The following is a 19409-nucleotide window of genomic DNA, read 5'->3' as shown; positions in this document are numbered from 1 at the left end:
AAAAGGGTCGAAGTCATACCAAGCATCTTTTCTAACCACAACACTATGAAACAAGAAGACGAGCACAAGAAAAAAATTGGAAGCAGCACAAATACATGGAGGTTAAAGAACATCTTACTAAAGAATGAATGGGTCAGCCAGAGAATCAAAGAAGAAATTTAGAAGTCCATGGAAACAAATGAAAATGAAAACACGGCAGCCCAAAACCTCTGGGATGCGGCAGAAGGCAGTTCTAAGAGGGAAGTTTATAGCAATACAGGCCTAGCTCAAGAAGCAAGAAAGATCTCAAACAACCTAAGCTTGCATCTAAAGGAGCTAAAAAAAAGAACAACAAATGAACCCTGGATCCAGAATAATAACCCTGGATCCAGAAAGGGAATAATAAAGATTAGAGTAGAAGTAAATGATATAGGAACTAAAAAAAACAATAGAGCAGATCGATGAAACCAGGAACTGGTTCTCTGAAACAGATCAATGAAGAGGGCCTCCTGGTTGGCTCAGGTCATGATCTCACGGCTCGTGGGTTCAAGCCCTGCATCAGGCTTGCTGCTGTCAGCTCAGAGCCCCCTTCGGATCCTCTGACCCCCCTCTCTCTCTGCCCTTCCCCTGCTCGTGCTTGGTCTCTCTCTCTCTCTCTCTCTCTCTCGTAAGTGTCCAACTTCGGCTCAGGTCATGATCTCATGGTTTGTGGGTTCAAGCCCCACATCAGGCTCTGTGCTGACAGCTCAGAGCCTGGAACCTGCTTCGGAACCTGTGTCTCCCTCTCTCTCTGTTCCTCCCCCACTCGCACTCTGTCTCTCTCTCTCCAAAAACAAATAAAGATTAAAAAAAATGTAAGAAGCTTCTGCACAGCAAAGGAAACAATCAACAAAACTAAAGGACAACCTACTGAATGGGAGAAGATATTTTCAAATGACATGTCTGATAAAGGGTTGAATCTAAACTATATGAAGAACTTATACAAGTCAACGCCAAAACAAACAAACAAACAAACAAATAAACAAACAAATAATCCAATAAAAAGTGGGCAGAGGACACGAACAGACATTTCTCCAAAGAATACATCCAGATAGCCAACAGACATGTAAAAATATCCTCATTATCACTCATCGTCAGGGAAGTGCAAGTCAAAAGTATAATGAAATATCACCTCACACGTGTGAAAATGGTTAAAAAAAAAAACCCTAGAAACTAGTGCTGGTGAGGATGTGGAGAAAAAGGAAACTTCTTGCACTGTTGATGGGAACGCAAACTGGTATAGCCATTCTGGAAAACAGTATAGAGATTCCTCAAAAAGTTAAACATGGAGCTACCCTACAACCCAGCAACTGTACTGCTGGGTATTTACCCAAAGAATACAAGACCACTAATTCAGAGGGGTGCACGAACCCCTATGTTTACAGCAGCATTATTTACAGTAACCAAGATTTGGAAGCAGCCCAAGTGTCCATCGACTGGTGAATGGTTAAAGGAGATGTGGTGTGTATGCAATGGAATATCATTCAGCTGTTAAAAAGAACGAAAACTTGCCATTCGCAACATGGTTGGAGCTAGAGGGTATAATGCTAAGTGAAATAAGTCAGAGAAAGACAAATACCATATGATTTCACTCATAGGTGGAATTTAAGAAACAAAACAAATGAGCCAAGGGGAAAAAGAGAGAGAAGCCAAGAAACAGACTCGTATCTATGGAGAACAAACTGGATGGTTATCAAAACGGAGGTGGGAGGGGGATGGGTGAAATAGCACTTGTGATGAGCCCCAGGTGATGAAAATAAAAACTTAGGGGCACCTGGGCGGCTCAGTCGGTTAAGCATCTGACTTGAGTTCAGGTCATGATCTCACGGTTTGCGAGTTTGAGCCCCGCGTTGGGCTCTGTGCTGACGGCTCGGAGCCTGGAGCCTGCTTCGGATTCTGTGTCTCCCTCTGTCTCTCTGCCCCTCCCCACTCATGCTCTGTCTCTCTCTGTCTCTCAAAAAATTAAAAAATTAAAAAAAAAAAACTTAAAATAAAAACTTAAAAAAATTCATTACTGAATTCTCTAAGCATCGGTACACCCAGGTTCACCACCAGCTGCCAGATGTTTTCCAAGAAACAGAAAATCTGGTTTTGAATTATGTTCACATCTGCAGAATTAGTGTCAATCCCAGAGAAACCCTGAACCCAGAACCATAGCCACCTGTAAACTGGTGTCAAATTGGCCAGTAGGGGGCAGGCTGGTCCCAGCCAGTGGGACAGCACCAGGGGTGGCTCCTGGGTTTTGCTCCTGACGTGCTAGGTTGCAGAGTAAAAACATCAAAGCATCGTGTCTTGATGGAGGGAACGGCTGGCTAGACTTGTTCTCTGTGGCCTTGGCTGTTTTCTTGACTGTTGTCTTTATTGAACAAGAGTTGCCACCATTTATGGAGGATATATTACGTACTAAGGTCTGGCCTCAGTATTTCTATCTGCGTTAGAGACAGTTATTTGCACCCATTGGTGGAGGAAGAGAGATTCAGAGAGGGGCAGTAACTACTTCAAGGCCACACAGCCTATCCCTGGTGAAACTGGAATTCTAAGGCACGGCTGCCAGTGCTCTTGAACCTTTCACGGTGCTGTCACAGCACCCAGGAATGCACTGCTCATTTTATACTTTGTAATACATTCTGGACACCCGGCCTCCTAGTGCAGCTGGAGGAAGCCTTACAGAGAATCAGGTCCAGGTGTTTGCTACACTGTTTACACTGCAGAATCTGTCATTCCAAAGACATCCCACAACTGAAGTAAGAGGGCAGCCTGCTAGAGCGGTCCCCAAAGTGTGTTCCCCAGACCAGCAGCATCCGCATCACCCGAGAACGTGTTAGAAATGGGACTTCTCAAGCCCACCCGAGACCTGCTGAGCCACAAACTCAGAGGACAAGAACCCCACCCCTGCCTAGCGATGCTGATGCTGCTTAAATTGGAGAAGCGAGCTGAGGCGGGGATGTGGGAAAAAGAGCCTCCCTGCCTCAGTTTCTCTCTCCTTTCCACTCCTTTGGAAAAGATTGGGCCATCCTCCACCCTGGTCTAACCGGGGCCATGGCTACTGGTTGTGCAGCCCAATTTATTAATCTGGTTACAAATGCTGTAGTCTGGTTTTTGAACACTTAATCTGGTTCTAGTACTTCCGGTGACTAGTGTTTACAGCCACTTTTTAATCTGTGAGTGTGGAAGCAGTGGAAGCACTGACTGGTACGGGCAGCCACAGGCCTTGGGTCTGTTCAGTCCCAGCCTCCACCTCCCCAGTTGCCTGGAAAGGACTAGGTATGTCTTGGGGCTTAAGTGATGGAATACACGCGGGGTGCAGAGGGCACCTGCCTTGCATCCAGGCTCCAGGTGAATAATGTACTCCCAGCCCCCAACCACAGTCCACACCTTCACCCCCTGAACCTCTAAGTAGGTTAGTTTATATTCAAAAAGGACTTTGCAGATGTGGCTAAGGATTTGAGATGGGCGGGGGGGGGGGGGGGTTATCCTGGATTATCCAGGGCCCAATGTAATGACAAAGGTCCTCCTGAGAGGGAGGCAGAGAGAGATGTCTCATTGCTGCTCTGGAAACAGAGAGAAGGGCCATGCGTCGAGGCATGTAGGTGTCCCTTCGAAGCAGGAAAAGACAAGGAACCCAGTCACCCCTAGAGCTTCCAGACCAACTCATAGTGGACTTCTCACCTCCGGAACCGCAAGAGAATAAGCTTTAAGCCGCTAAGTTTGTGGTGTTTGTTACGGCAGTAGTAGGAAACCCATACACCAGCTTTCTGGGCTCTTAACAGACCTGCCAAGCTCCTTCCCAACACGGAGCCACACACACAGGCTATTCCTGCAGCCTGAGCCTCCCCTCCCCCTTCCCCACCTGCCCCTGCACGAGGCCAGTCCCCTCAATGTCCCGGCCTCAGCCTAAATGTCCCTTCTTCGGGGTAGGCTTCCCTGATATCCTGTCCCCATGCCCCCATTATTGCTCTTAGGGCTTCCCTTCACTTCAGCACCCCTGCCCCCACTGATCTCCCTGATGACCCCTTGGTCCCCAAAGTCCCGAGTTCCATACACCTGTCTCCAACTTCTCTCTATCCTGTCCTGTATTGGTTGAAGAGCCCTCTCCTCTGCCTGATGGAAGGTTCTGTGTTGGCACCAGCTCCACCAGCTCTCAAAGGATGTTTACGGGATGAATGAGTGGCTCCTGGAGGGGTGAGCAAGTCCAGCTGGGCGCCAGCCCACAGCTGTCACTCGGAAGCTCTTCTCCTGGCACAACATCCTTTATTCCTCTTCCTCTTCTGGCCCATCCCTCATTCAACAAACATGACTCAGCACCTCACATGTAGTGCCAGGCTCTGACTTCAGGAAGCTTCGAGTCTCGTAGGGAAGACAAGGTCATTGAACAGACTCTTGGAGAAATGAGTGATGGCTCTGAAGTGTGCTGAGGTCAATCTAGAGAAGCCCGGAGCCAGCAGGCGTCCCTGGCAGGGATAGCCCGAACCCAGTCTTCCTCCACTTTGAGTCACATTACCTGTGGCACAGAATTCAAGTCAACCACACGCACACGTGCCCCTGAGCCACACGCACGGCGGAGCGGATCGACATGTCCAGCTGGTCCCAAGGGTTTCTGCTGGCATTTCTTTGAAAAGACAGTTTTGCACCAGAGCTAAGCATGCTTGCTCTGTGACCAGCCTGCCTAGGACTCATTCCCTGTGCAACTGCAGACCAGGCACTTAATCTCTATGGTCTGTTCCCTCATCTGTAAACAGAAATGACATTTATAATCCCTACTGGGACATGTACTATAGATGGTGGTGGTGACAAGGCAATGAGATAATCTAAATTAGGCCCAGATCCCGGGCCTTCAACCCAGAATAAATATTAACCCCGCCCCCCCACCCCAGCTTTTTTTTTTTTTTTTTTTTTTTTTCTTGGTTATTTGCTAGAATGTGGCAGCAGATGCCAAAAATGTAAGGAAAAGCATCACGGAAAATACTTCTACGCATTCCTTTTTCTCCAAAGCAGAGAAAACAACTGTTTGTCGTAGCGGATGTGAGATGGGCTGGCAGAGACTCAGAATTGCATCGATGCACCACCATGGACAGATGGCCGGGTTCTAAAGTACGGAGGAGCAGAAAAGTGACTTCCTCTCTGATGCTGGCAGAAGGATTCTAGGTGGGCTCGCTTTTCCCTGAGTCAGAAGTGAGAAGGCCTGGGTGGCTCTGTCAGTTAAGCTCCTGACTCTTGATTTCATCTCAGGTCATAATTTCACAGGTTGGAGCCCCGTGTCAGGCTCCTAACGTGGGATTCTCTCTCTCCCTCTCTCTCTGCCCCTCCTCCCCTCCCTCTCTTGCTCTCAAAAATAAACAAATAACTTTTAAAAAAAGAGGTGGGAGAAGCCAAGATCTTGGAAGAATAAGGGGTCTTTGGACATCAGGATGGGCTGGGGTTTGGATGGAGGTCCACCCTGGGGACAGGGGTTGGGGAGAGCAGCTATATGGAGGCTCAAAGTGTGGAACTGGACTGGGTCATGGTGAGTGGGGTACAGCGTGGGTCCAGAGAGGAGCCCCCAAAGAGACAACAGTTCATTCTTCCGTCCAGCCAAGGATTATTCAGCACCAACTCTCCATGGAGCACTGCACCTACAGTAATGAATGCAGATCATCAGGGTGGAGGCATCAGGCAGGGAAGGCCATGCAGAGAAAGCAGGCTATAACCATCCAACTGTGTCAGTGAGAGAGGACAGAGGAGGCCGGCCGCTCTCAACCAGAGGCTGGACTCCACGCCAGGTGGCAGAACATGCCTCTAGGGACTCCATCCTGGGCGAGGACAGCACCAAGTCCCTGAGCCAGGACAGCGCCCTGTCCTTCTGCCAGGGGGTCCATCCTTGTTCCAAGACACTCACTGAAAAAGCCCCCATTCCCTGGAGCACCTGGGTGGCTCAGCCAGTTAAGCGTCTGACTTCAGCTCAGGTCATGATCTCTCGGTTCATGGGTTTGAGCCCAGCATCGGGCTCTGTGCTGACCTCTCTCTCTGCCTCTCCCCTGCTTGTGCTCTGTCTCTCTCTGTCTCTCAAAAATAAATAAATGTTAAAAAAAAATTCTTTACATAAATAAAAAAATCCCCCATCCTCAAACTCAACTCTGGAAAAGATTTGAGAGCTCGGAGGTGGAGGGGAGATGCTGTGTGTCTCCCTTCTTCTGAGCCCCTGGGGAGACAATGACGTGCTGGGCACCCCCCCTCCCCCCTCCCCCCCACCACGGATGGCCAGCTCCTGCAGGGTGCCTGCCCTCCGCATAACCACATTCGACCCTTCCCCGGAGTTCTGCAGCGGGTCTCACGGTCAGACCCCCTTCTCCATGGACCAGACACTCCTGGAGGGCGTCTATGCCGTGAGAACTTGCAGGAATCATGTCACCTCTCTGGGCCTCAGTTCCCCCTCACGTGAAAGGCCAGGGGAGGAACTTAAGAGTCCTGACATTCTGCAGAGTTGTGCATATAGCTGCCACTCCATTGCCTGGAAGAGCTTTAATTATGGGATGGAAAAGAAAGGAGCCTGAGGGTTTGGAGGACACAGACCATGAACTAGGGGCCTCAGCCCGGCCGGATTTAGCACTCTGGGTGTGTCTGCAGCCACCTGCGGCCTGGCGGGTCCAACAGCACTTTGGGGCTCTGGTCAGACCCACCTGCACAGCCCGTGGCCGTTCTCAGAAGCGCGGGACAGGGTGCAGGCGAGGGGGAGGGACAGGGATGGCGTGCTCCCGCCGGGACATGGCACACAGCGGCAGTGTCCGGTAGGACGAGGTGTAAATGCTCTCCCTCGGGGCGGCCCTGGGCGTGAGCCACCTCTGCTTCAGCTGCTCATGGAGTCCATAGTTGGTAGGGGGAGCTGCAAGAGAAACCGGGGTCTGCGTGAACGGGACCGGGCGTAGACTGGCTGGGGGACAGCGCGGCGGGGGCCCTGGGGGTTTCCCGGAGCGAGGCTGGCCGGGCTCCGGAGGGAAGAAGGGCTTGTGGGGGGCCGGCTCCCTGTGTCCTCAGGAGGGACGAGGCGCCGGTCTGTGGGCCTCGGAGAAGTCAGCGCCGTGACTGGTGAAGGATGGAGGGGAGCGTCCTGCCCCAGCGGTGAAGCGAGCAGTGCAGGTGTGCGAAGGCTGATGTCGAGGACAAACCCCAGGGTAACGGGGCGTGGCGCGCAGCTCACCATCGGACCCCTTTGCGTGGAAGGGTGCGAGTACAAAACATAGGGTGCAGAGAAAGAGGGCAGCTTGAAATGTAAATCAGATCAAGGCCCTCTCTTACAAAAATCACTCCAAAGTCCTAGTTCCGCTGGAAGGACACGACCCCCCTCCTCACTGTGGCCTCCAAGCGCTGATGTGGTCTTGCCGTACTCCTGCCTTTTCACTTGCCATTCCCTCTCCTGGAATGCTCTCCCCGCCCCCACTCCTGTATGGCTCCCTCCTTCTCGACTCAGCTATCTCTCCCAGAAAGACCATCCAGCATCATTCCACCCGAAGGAAATTCACAAACATCCGCCTCATTTTCTGTTGCTTACCTATAAGTTTTCTTCATGACGCACATCCCTGTCCAAAATTACCGTATGTACTAGATCTTAAGGTATCTTATGCATGCATGGCGTCTGATCTGAGACCCACTGGAATGACGACTCCCCAAGGGCAGGAATTTCTCCCCTGTGTGTCACTTCTGTGTTCTCAGGTGCTCCCGCAGGGCAGGGCCCCTGGGAAGTAACAGTCCCCATTTAGCACAGCTGCCTGATCCGAACGTGCAGCGGTGTTGTTCCTGCCACCTGTGCTCAGGTGACCATGTTTCCATGGTGCACGCAGGTGAGGGCTCCAGTGCAAGGCCAGCGTCACCTCTGTGTCAGGGGGCGGGGGCAGGCAGCAGCCCTGGGGGGAAACGGGATTCTCCCGCTCTCGGGTCATTCTGATGCCCTCGCTGCGCGTCTTTCAGCCTGTGCCCGGCACACCTCAGCCCTACGCGGCTGTGGACCCCTCGCAGCCCACTACAGGGGGGAAATCCTGAATTATACAAATACCAAGAAGGGGGAAGTCTGCTTTTTCCGGGAGCCACAGCAACTTGTGTCCACTCCAGGTGCGACGCGGGGGCAGGCTGGGGTTGTAATTATGCCGGTTGTAATGGTCGTCATATGTGCTAATCAGATGGCGGTGTGAGGGCTCCTGGTGGTGTGTCAGCAGGTGTTTGTACGGGAGCCCCTGGAAGGACAGACACAGCGGGTGTGTTACTGGTCAGAGCAAGGCATCCACGGGGCGGTGGACGGAGGCAGAAACTGTTGCCACCGAGGCGCGTGGTGCTGATGGCGAGGAGGCCTCCACGGGCCGGCGGCGAGGGTCTGCCGCCTGGGCCCTCAGGGCCACCAAACGGGAGACGCAGTTGTCTGGCCCACCCGACACAGCTCACCTTCACACACACGTTCCATCTTGGCTGCGGTCCGTTCTCCGTATGAGGGCCCCCAACCCATGCCAAGTCAATTCATCCCTAGAATGGGCAGTGGGGACACATTGAAATAAAGTCAGGACATCCAGCTGAATGGGAAGAGTCAGAACCATCTCAGTGCTGCCCTGTGATCTGAAATCATACCCTTTGATTTGTCTCGAGTCTCATCCATCCAAGTGCCTATTTCCATGGCGAGAGAAAGACGTTGAATACCGAGTCTGACGTATGCACCTTGTATTTCAATCAGTTACTATGGGGAGAATCAGAACATGCCCCATAAATTGCCTTCTCCTGCAAAGGATTTATGGCTCCCTCAGCTGGAAACTTGGGGAGCGATTTCTTCGGTGGGGGTTATTTACAAGGAGAAGAAAGCCATGTTCTCCTTATTCTGGGACGTTTGCCTGCATCAGTGCTTTTCCTAAGAAAATCCTCTTGGCCCTGCAAGGGAATCTTGGAGGACTGGGCTGATTTACAGGGGAAGATAATGTGGATTGCCATGCCTGTTCTCTTGTCTGGACCAAACAGGGAGGTCTGTGTCTGCTATGGTCTGGAAACGCTGACTGCACATAATATTTCAAGCAGGGGTTCCGTAAATAAGTCAGATCACAATGCCGAAGGGAGACAAGGGGGGAGGCACAGACATTAAGCAGGGGTTCCCAAGATCCGTATCGCTGGGTGCCCAGAGAACATTTCCAGCGCCAGGGAGGGCACATGGGCGGGGGGGTGGTTCCCATGAACCAAGGGAAGTGCTGGGGAGGCATCACGGCAGGGAAAGGAGAACAGCCACAAGTTCCTCTTGGTTTGGGGTGTGGCCCTGCTGTCTGGATTATGTACCTAGGATTTTTGTTTTGATCAGGTATGGTCAGGCGGCAGAGAGGGAGACAGCTGTCTTTGAAAGAAACAGTTTTGAAAGACATGCCACACCACATGGGGCCACATTAGGGAAACACCCAGAAGGAGAGGAAGAGAGAGAGCATGACCCAGGTTGTCCAAGGGAAGGAACAGGTGAGGCAGGATAGTCAAGTTTGAGTTGAGGATTACAGAGTTTGAATGATTTCAGCAGGCTCTGGGCTATAGGGGTGCCCACTCTTGTTGGTGCCTGGCCCTGGAGTGATTTGGGGCAAAAGGATATTGACTTGGCATAGAAGCGTTAGATAAAAGAGGTGGTTGGGATATGGGCTCTGGGTTGGTTGCTTTGTATCCTAAAAGCTTATTTATAGTCAAGTTGTGTACTATCTCTAGGAATTAGCAAGCCCTGGGAAGGCAGTCTCTCCAGGATCAGCAAGGCCCCTAAGATGTCAAGCCATCTAAAATACAAAACATAGGGGGCGCCTGGGTGGCTCAGCTGGCTAAGCGTCTGACTCTTGGTTTTGGCTCAGGTCATGATCTCACGGTTCATGAGTTCAAGCCCCGCATCGGGCTCTGCACTGACAGTGGGGAGCCTGCTTGGGATTCTCTCTCTCCCTCTCTGCCCCTCCCCCACTCACTCTCTCTTTCTCTTTCTCAAAAATAAATAAATAAACTTTAAGAAATCAATAAAATAAAATAAAATACAGAACATAGAAAATTTGGTTAATACACCTGCCTAGGGGCAAAGCACAGGAAGGAGGTTTTCCCTGGGGAATGCTAACCCCATCTATCCAAAGTCAATTTGAAGGGAGATCAGCATTTGCCTAAGAAGGGGGAGATGTGAGGTGGGGGATGGGAGAGGTGCAGAATGAAATCCACAGAACAGCTGACGGACTGAAACGGCTGTTCAGAAGCAACGATGTGTCCAGGGTCCCTGGCACACAGATATTTGAACAGAGTCCTTAGAAGCGAATATCTGATTGCTTGGTTCTATTTTGTGTGTATGTTGGCAGGGGGCTTCTTAATTTTAAACAGACTCTGTGTGTGTGTGTGTGTGTGTGTGTGTGTGTGCGTGTGTGTGTGTGTGTTTATCTCATCAGGGTTTGTTATGAGTCCAAAGAGAGGACACCTAATGTGTATTGAGAACTAGCCTAAGTACTTCTTATGTATTGATAACTGGGGACCAGGATCCCCAGATCATGGGTTTTTATTTTGACTTCCTTACATTAACAGGCATTTGGCACGCTAGTGGCAAAGACTAGCAGCTCCAGACCATCAGCAGGGTCTGTGGATGCCAGCGTGCTCCAGGAAAGTCAGTGCCATCCAAAGATGCCAGGATTGTCCAGAGATGCCAACACAGCCCAGCGGTGCCAGCACAGAGCTGAAAATTTGCTGCTATTTATACTAAGATGGACCCCCAAAATGCAGAAGACAGAGTCAACTCCAGCAGATAGTGTAAAGGAATATGAAGGTACTTCTTGCTTCATTTACAGACCGGCCACCTGCTTTGTCCCTTACCAACCAGCCAAACGGTTTTGGACAAACCATTGGCCACACCTGGGACACCTCTTTATCTGAAAAGGAGGGTGCTGAGCTGAACTATCTCTCAGATCCCTTCCAGCTCCAGAATGCTTCCATCTGGCAATGTCCACCCCTCACTCTGGGCCCCCACCCTGAGTTTAGGCAGGTAAGGGTTAGATGGGTCATGGTGGGGGACGTGTCCTGAGGATGCAGTGCCCTGCTTCCTACTCCGGAGGCCTGTGACACAATGACGCACATAGGCCCTCAATGAGTGGGAGAGGACAGAACGGCCCTTGGTTTTATACAAAAGAACAGGAAGTTGGGGCATAGATGATGCAAAACACTGACGTTCAAGCACCCTATTTCCTCACTATGTTCACCTAATTCAGTATTTACCCTTTGCCTACCTCCTGTTGGGAAAGTGTGGGGGAACGGGGAAAATGATCCAAGAAAGTTCTGGGGTACAGGGCACAGGGACTGCTACTGGCTTGACATTTGGTGGGTTGTAAATAAAGGTGAATGCCATCAGTGGCCCCCGGGTGGGGGAGGATGCCCACGAGACTGCTCTTGTGTCCCCAGAGGGAACCAAGCCTAGAAGGAGGTGGTGTCTCCTGAGCTCTGGAGGGGATCCCAGGCCTGAGTGTGGGGCCCCCACTCCCCCACTTACCTCCACTCTCCTCTTGCCATACCACCTGGAGATCTGGTCGGGTCTGTGGCCCGGGAAGGGGACATACTCTTTTCTGTAAATGGACTGAGGTGTTTCCTCCATGGCTTTGGTGAACTGAAAAAGACCAAATACTCAGGATAACTTCTGTGATGCACCTTCTCATGCTTCTGTAGCATCCCCTCCCCTCCTGGGCTATGGGAGGCTGGGCAGAGGAAGGATAGACATGACCCCAGGGCAACAGCCTACACAAGCCGGGCTTCATTTTGCCCCCTCCCTCCCAGAGCTTGGAAAGGAACATGCTCAGGCCATTGGCACCCCACTGCCCAGACCCACGCCTCAGGAAAGCTGTTCCTTGGGTCACCCGACCACTTGTCATGGTCTGCACCTGTTCCCTTTGTCCTCTCTCTCCCTGCTCTCCACTCCTGCTAGCCTCCTTCTTTTCTTCTTCTTTGTTTTCCTCGCTCTTCCCAGTTCCACTCTTTTTCCCCCCATTATCTTATGTCTCCTGGTTCAGTTCTTAAACATTGATTGTGGTAAAATATACGTAACAAAATTTACCATTTCAACCATTTTTATGCACACGGTTCAGGAGCATTAAGTACATTGATATGGTTGTACAGCCATTAACACCATCAGTCTCCAGAACGTCATCTTCTCACACTAAAACCCTGAACCCATTAAATGGCTCCCTCCCCAGCACCTGGCATCCCCCATTCTACTTTCTGTCTCTATGAATTTGACTCCTCTGGGGAGCGCACACAAGTGGAATCCTACAGTATTTGTCCTTTGGGGCCTGGCCTATGTCACTTAGCATAGTGTCTTCGAGGTAGGATTGTCTTCCTTTTCAAGGCTGACTACTGTTTCGTTGTATGTATATGCTACCTTTTGCTTACCCATCCTACCGTTGGGCTGCCGTGAATAATGCTGCTACACACATAATGTATGAACCTCTCTTCCAGATCCTGGTTTTAGTTCTGATGGTTATAAACCCAGAACTGGAGTTGCTAGATGATATGGTTGTTCTATGTGTACTGTTTTTAGCAACTGCCATAGCTTCTGTCTCCCACAGCAGCTATACCGTTTTACATTCCCACTAGCAATGTACAAGGGTTCTGATTTCACTTACATCCACACCAACACTTATTATTTTCTTTTTCTTTCTTTTTTTTCAATATTAGCCATCTTAATGGGTGTGAAGTGGTATCTCGCGGTTTTGACTTGCTTTTCCCTAATGACCAGTGATGTTGAGCATCTTTTCATGTGCTTTTTGGCCATTTGCATAACTTGGAGGAATATCTTCTCCAGTTTTTTCCCCATTTTTAATTGTTCGTTTGCTTTTTTGTTGTTGAACTTTAGGAGTTCTTTATATATTTTGGATATTAATCCTTTATCATATGTAATATTTGCAAACATATTCTCCCATTCCATGGGTCACCTTTTCACTCTGTTGATAGTGTTCTTTGATGCCTAAAAGACTTCAATTTTTTTTTTAATATATTTTTTTTAAATTTTTTTTTTCAACGTTTTATTTTTGGGACAGAGAGAGACAGAGCATGAGTGGGGGAGGGGCAGAGAGAGAGGGAGACACAGAATCGGAAACAGGCTCCAGGCTCTGAGCCATCAGCCCAGAGCCCGACACGGGGCTCGAACTCACGGATGGCGAGATCGTGACCTGGCTGAAGTCGGACGCTCAACTGACTGCGCCACCCAGGCGCCCCTAAAAGACTTCAATTTTGATGAAATCCAATGTATCTATTTTTTTCTTTTGTTACCTATGATTTTGGTGTCCTATCCAAGAAATCATTGCTAAATCCAATGTCATGAAGTTTTCCTATGTTTTCTTCTAAGAGTTTTACCATTTTAAGTCTTACATCTAACTTTTTGATCCGTTTTGAATTAATTTCTGTAGGTGGTATAAGATAAAGGTCCAACTTCATTCTCTTGCCTGTGGATATGCAGTTTTCCCAACACCATTTGTTGAGAACACTGTTTTTTCTCCATTGAATGATCCCTGTTGAAATCATTTGACCAGATATGTGAGGACTTACTTCTGAGCTCTTTATTTTATTCCATTGGTTTATATTATTGCCTTTATGCCAATATATCAATATTTGGTTACTGTAGTTTGTAATAATTTTTGAAATCAGAGAATGTGAATCCTCCAACTTTGTACTTCTTTTCAAGATTGTTTTGACTATTCTTGAGAATGGTCTCTTGAGATTCCAAGTGAATTTTAGGGTGGATTTTTTAATTTCTGCAAAAAATATCATAAGGATTGCATTGCATGTGTAGCCATTTTGGGGTGGTATTGACATCTTAATGATATTAAATCTTTCAATCCATGGACATAGGAGGTATTTCCATCTATTGGAATAAACTTTCATTTCTTTCAGTCATATTTTGTAATTTTCATTGTATAGGTCTTTTGCTTCTTTGGTTAAGTTTATTCCTAACTATTTTATTCTTTTTGATGCTATTATAAATAGAAAATTTTAAATCCCCCTTTTAGATAGTTCATTTTTAGTGTATAGAAATGCAACTGATTTTTGCAATTTGATTTTTGTATCCTGCTACTTTGATGAATTCATTTATTAGTTTTGCCAGGTTTTTCTGGGGTTTTTTGTTGTTTGTTTTGTCTCTGTATGTGTGGTCTCTAAGGTTGGTACATATAAGATCCCATCATCTGCAAACAGAGATAATTTTACTTCTTCCTTTCCAATTTCTTGTTATTTCTTTTTCTTGCCTAATTGCTCTGGCTAGAACTTTTAATACTATGTTGAATAGAACTGGCAAAGCAGGCATCCTTGTCTTATTCCTGCTCTTAGAGGAAATTATTTTTGGGTTATTTACCACTGAGTACGATGATAGCTGTGGGCTTTTCATTTATGGCCTTTGTTATGTTATAGTAGTAAAATACTGAGTAGAATTCACAAGAAAAGCCATCTAGTCATGGACTTTCATTTGAGAGATTTTTTTAAATGTTTGTTTATTTTTTGAGAGAGAAGGAGAGAGAGAATCCCAAGCAAGCTCCTCACTGACAGCACAGAGCCCGGTGTGGGGCTCAATTCCACAAACCATGAGATCATGACCTGAGCTGAAATCAAGAGTTGGACACCTAACCAACTGAGCCACCTAGGCGCCCCAGGAGATGTTTTTATTACTGAATCAATTTGCTCACTAGTTCTAGAACTATTCAAATTTTCTATTTCTTTGTGACCCTTTCTTCAATATGTACTCTCCTTATTTGGTTCTTGTAACAGTTTTTGACTTAAAGTCTACTTTTTATGATGTTGGTATAGCCATGCCACTCTCTTTTGATTGTTATTTGTATGGATATCTTTTTTCACTTCCAACCTACGCATGCCCTTAGATCTAACGACTGTCTCATATGTGTCATATACTTGCATCCCAGGTTTGGGTTTTTCCCCCCATTTGCCAATCTATGTCTTTTGGTTGAAAGTTTAATCTATTTACATTTAAAGTAATGACTGTCAGGGGAGGACTTCATTTAACTACTTTGTTATTTATTTTGTTACAGGGTTTTTGGTCCCTCATTTCTTCCATTACTACTTTCATTTATGTAGTTGACTTTTTGTAGTGACACATTTTTATTTTCTTCTCGTTTCCTTTTGTGTATACTCTGGAGATATTTTCTTTGTAGTTATCATAGAGATTGCATATAACATCCTAAACTTATAATAATCATTTTAATAATCTATTTTAAATTGGTACAAACTTGACTCAGCTCAGACATAAAAACTGTGCTCCTGTACAGCCCTGCCATCTCCCATTTTGTTACTGATGTCATAAATGGCATCTTGATATATTTTGTACACATTAACATGGATTTATAATTATTTTTATGCATTTGGTCTTTAAATCCCATAAAAAATAGTGGAGTTACAAACCAAAATCACAATAATAGTGGTTTTTATATTTGTTCATGTGTTTAACCTGTACCAGAGGTCTTTATTTCATATGACTTTGAGTTACTGTCTAGCATTGCTCTGTTTCTTACAGGGCAGGCCTAGTGGTCATGAACTCCTTCTGCTTTGGTTTATCTGGGGATGTTTTAGTTTCTCTTTCATTTCTGAAGGACAGTTTTGGTAGCTATAGTATTCTCAGTTGATAAGTTTTGTGGATTTTTTTTTTTTTTTTTTAGCACTTTAAATATATCACCCCACCCCTTTCTGGACTACATGGTTTCTGCCGAGAAATCCACAGATAATTTCATAAAGGCATCTTTGTACAGTGATGAGTCATTTTGATTTTGCTGCTTTCAAAATTCTCTCTTTGTCTTTGACTTTCAACAGGTTGAGTATAACATGTCTTTGTGTGGGTCTCTTTGGATGTATCTTTTTGGAATTCACTGAGCTTCCTGGATTTGTAGACCCATATCTTTTCTTCAAATTTAGGAATTTTCAGCCATTGTTTCTTCATATACTCTCTCTACTCCCTTCTCTTTTTTCTCCCATAATGTGTATACTGGTCTGCATAATGGTGTCTCATAAGTCCTTAGACTCTGTTCACATTTCTTTCTTTCTTTCTTTTTTTTTTTTTTGGTCTTCTCAGACTCAAGAATTTCAAATGATCTCAAGTTCTCCAAACACCTCTAGTGAATTTTTTCAATGTAGTTATTGAATTTTTCAGCTGCATAATTTCTATTTGATTTCTTTTTATAATTTCTATTTTTTATTGATATTCTTATTTTGTTCATATATCATTTTCCTGATTTCCTTTAGTTCCTTTGTTCATGTCTTCTTTAAGCTCTTTAAGCATATTTAAGACTTTTTAAGTTTTTGTTTAGTCCTTCTGATGTCTGTCTTTCCCCAGGGCAGTTTTCCCCACTTGGTTTTCTTCCCTTCAGTGGGCCATGTTTGACTATTCCTTTTGTATGTCCTGTAATTTTTTGTCAAACATGGACATTTGTAAAAACAGCCCCCTCTCATAGTCTTTGCAAACTGGCTCCATTTAAGGGAAGATCTCCACTAATTAACAGGGCATGTTCTGAGGCTTGGAATCAGCCTGATATGAAGGAAGGCTTAAGTTCTCAGGAGTTTTCTGAGCATGCATCTTGCCTGGGCCCGTGTATGTGTGTGTGTGTGTGTGTGTAACTTTGTATTTAGTCTGTATTCACAGCTACTTTAAAATGCCTTAATTTCCCAAAGAGTGTCTCCCCTGCTTCTTCTCAAGGCCCTTTATGTTCCGTTGTATTCCTCTACCTGTAATCTCAGGCCTCAGACCTTCACTGGTTTATAGTCCCCTAGCAACTTTTGCTCACTGTAACCAGTCTGCTTTCAACAGCCTTTCTTGGCCTGAAACATGAACTATGACACTTTTCCCCATCTGAGCTCCGAGTCAAGAAAAACAGAGACCAGTTCTTTAGGCAGCCTCCAGACAGATTAAAACGTTGCCCCATTCAATAGCCAAAGTACGGAAAGAGCTCAGATGTCCATCAACTGACGAATGGATAAAGAAGATGTGGTTTATATACACAATGGAATACTACTTGTCAACGAGAAAGAATGAAATCCTCTCATTTGCAACAACGTGGATTGAACTGTAGGGTATTGTGCCAAGTGAAATAAGTCAGTGAGAGAAAGACAGATACCATATATTTCCATTCATATGTGGAACTTGAGAAACTTAACAGAAGACCATGGCAGAAGGGAAGGGGAAAAAATAGTTTCAAACAGACGGGGAGGCAAACCATAAGAGACTCTTAAATACAGAGAACAAACTGAGGGTGGATGGGGGGCGGTGGGGGAGAGGGGAAAATGGGTGATGGGCATTGAGAAGGGCACTTGTTGGGATGAGCACTGGGTGTTGTATGGAAGCGATGAATCACGGGAATCTACCCCTGAAATCAAGAGCACACTGCATACACCGTATGTTAGCTAACTTGACAATAAACTACATTAAAAAAATAAAATAAAAAGTTTGATGTCCAAAAAGTAAAAAAATAAAAAATAAAAATTTTAGCCCTCTTTTCCTCTTTGCAGAAAAAAAAAAAATGTGCCTCTACTCTCTCTGGGCTCAAGGGACGGGGAATGGCCGCTAAGCCACTGCTTCTCTGAAACTGAACTATGCTGTTCTAAGGACAGAATGGGGGAAAAAAGCAACTAAAAATACCTTAGAATTTCCTACCATTTTGAATGTGACTTTTTCTAAACTGGGCCTTTTTTGTTCACTGTGGACCTTTAACTATTTTCCAGAGCTCTTGTATAGTTGTTTTAGACAGGCCATAGTTGTTTCTTAAGTGTTTCCATGGGAGAATAAGGAGCTGGAGCTTCTCGTCTACCAGGTTTCTGATATCACTCCAACTCTGCTCTCTTTATGCAATCTCTTCTAAGTATAGGACCAACCCATAGTATTCCTGGATACTACCTCACCCACAAGAGCCTGGAGGATTGCTCAGCCAGTTCTTCTTGCCCTTGGAACTTCTCTTACACACATCCTTACTCCCCAAATAAGGTCAAGTGAAATCAGAGCTAACAATGGCCATAGACCACATCTAGCCAGAGGGCTGGTGAATTCCAATGTTCTCCCTGAAAACAGCCTTTACCGATTCTCAGAAGTCACCACCAACCTTCTCCACACTTAAACCAAAGCCTCCAATTGTATTTCACTCTCTTTTCTTTGCTCATTTCCCAAGAAGAAATGAGGATGTCTACATGTCTCTGCAGACATTTAAGTGGCTCAGTCTTGATTGCCACTAATGAAGATATTTAATTTCAAGTAGGCCAATTCAGGCAAAGTATTTTTGTTGTGGCCTTAAAATACATGGGAACACCAAGAGCCCATTCGTTCTGTTTTGAAAATAAAAACTGAGGGGCGCCTGGGTGGTTCAGTCGGTTGAGCATCCGACTTTGGCTCAGGTCATGATCTCGCGGTTTGTGAGTTCGAGTCCCGCGTCAGGCTCTGTGCTGACAGCTCAGAGCCTGGAGCCTGCTTCAGATTCTGTGTCTCCCTCTCTCTCTGCCCCTCCCCTGCTCATGGTCTGTCTCTCTCTGTCTCAAAAATAAATCAAAACATTAAAAAATTAAAAAAAAATGAAAGAAAAACTGAAACGCACAGGCTGGGCAAGGTTGTGGAACAGGTGCCACAGAGCAGCAGCCCATCCCTGGACATCAATGTAGAAGAGTGGCAAGCCTTCCTTGGCAAGTACCACACTCTGGGAAGGGCCACGCCAGGGAGAACGGATGTTTTTCAGGTCAAGATGCAGAGGAATTAGAGACAGGGAGCACCAGATGCCTAGAAACACTCCACTGAAAATAATGCTGTAAGGCACAGCTATATTCATACCTGTACTATCGTGTTTTCAAGCTATACCAGGGACCTTGCTGATTACTTGAATGTAACTCGTCTCCAAAGAGCACAGAGACCCTAATGCCCCATTCTTAAGGTGTAACTATCTATGGCCCCTAATTTGGAAATAGTAATGACTTCACTCCTACCTCTGCCTGCCATTAGTCCATCCCCCAAGCCCTCTGTCCACTCTCTCCCTTTCCTTACCTTCCTCCTCTCTTCCACCCAGTTTCCAGTGAGCACTTGGGTTGAGTACTTGGTCTCCACCTTCCAGCCTGGGGTAGAGAATGACTGTGGACTTACTGCAGTCAAAAACTGCATGGTAAGTGCTTGCCCCAAGTCTTTAGACTTGAGACAGTTTCAGGCTTTAGGGGTGGGTAGATGTTATGAAGTTGCTGAGTGTAGGGTGTCTTTCTCTCTTATCGTCCCAGCCACTCTTCTGAGTGGATAGAGATGACACCCTGCCAACTTCACAAAATAGATGGGCCTGAGAGTCTGCTTTCTGCCTCCAGGGAGAGGTGATGTGATCTTGGATTCCCTACTGTTGACTGTCTCCATGGTGATAGATTGTGTATAAATACTCTCCTTAAGGGAGAAGCTG

The 19409-nt window shown here is 46.6% G+C and overlaps 1 protein-coding gene across 2 annotated transcripts; it reads right to left on the bottom strand.

Moving 5' to 3' along the window:
* Positions 1 to 5378: 5378 nt before the first annotated feature.
* Positions 5379 to 19348, bottom strand: CFAP107 (cilia and flagella associated protein 107). Of its 2 annotated transcripts, XM_045475694.1 has the most exons (5): positions 19016 to 19348; positions 11501 to 11614; positions 8045 to 8222; positions 6675 to 6877; positions 5379 to 5630 (listed from the first exon to the last, which is right to left on the bottom strand). In XM_045475694.1, exons 1-4 carry the CDS (start codon positions 19127 to 19129, stop codon positions 6696 to 6698), a joined length of 588 nt encoding a protein of 195 aa, XP_045331650.1. In that variant the 5' UTR covers positions 19130 to 19348; the 3' UTR covers positions 5379 to 5630; positions 6675 to 6695. The 2 variants fall into 2 exon arrangements, with proteins under 2 accessions (XP_045331650.1, XP_045331648.1); XM_045475692.1 differs by lacking the exon at positions 5379 to 5630 and having other exon boundaries at positions 6502 to 6877.
* Between the last annotated feature and the right edge of the window lie 61 nt (positions 19349 to 19409).

Source organism: Leopardus geoffroyi, chromosome C1 (assembly GCF_018350155.1).
Source record: "Leopardus geoffroyi isolate Oge1 chromosome C1, O.geoffroyi_Oge1_pat1.0, whole genome shotgun sequence".
Taxonomy (NCBI): Eukaryota; Metazoa; Chordata; class Mammalia; order Carnivora; family Felidae; genus Leopardus; species Leopardus geoffroyi.
This window is presented reverse-complemented; position numbering and strand designations above follow the sequence as displayed.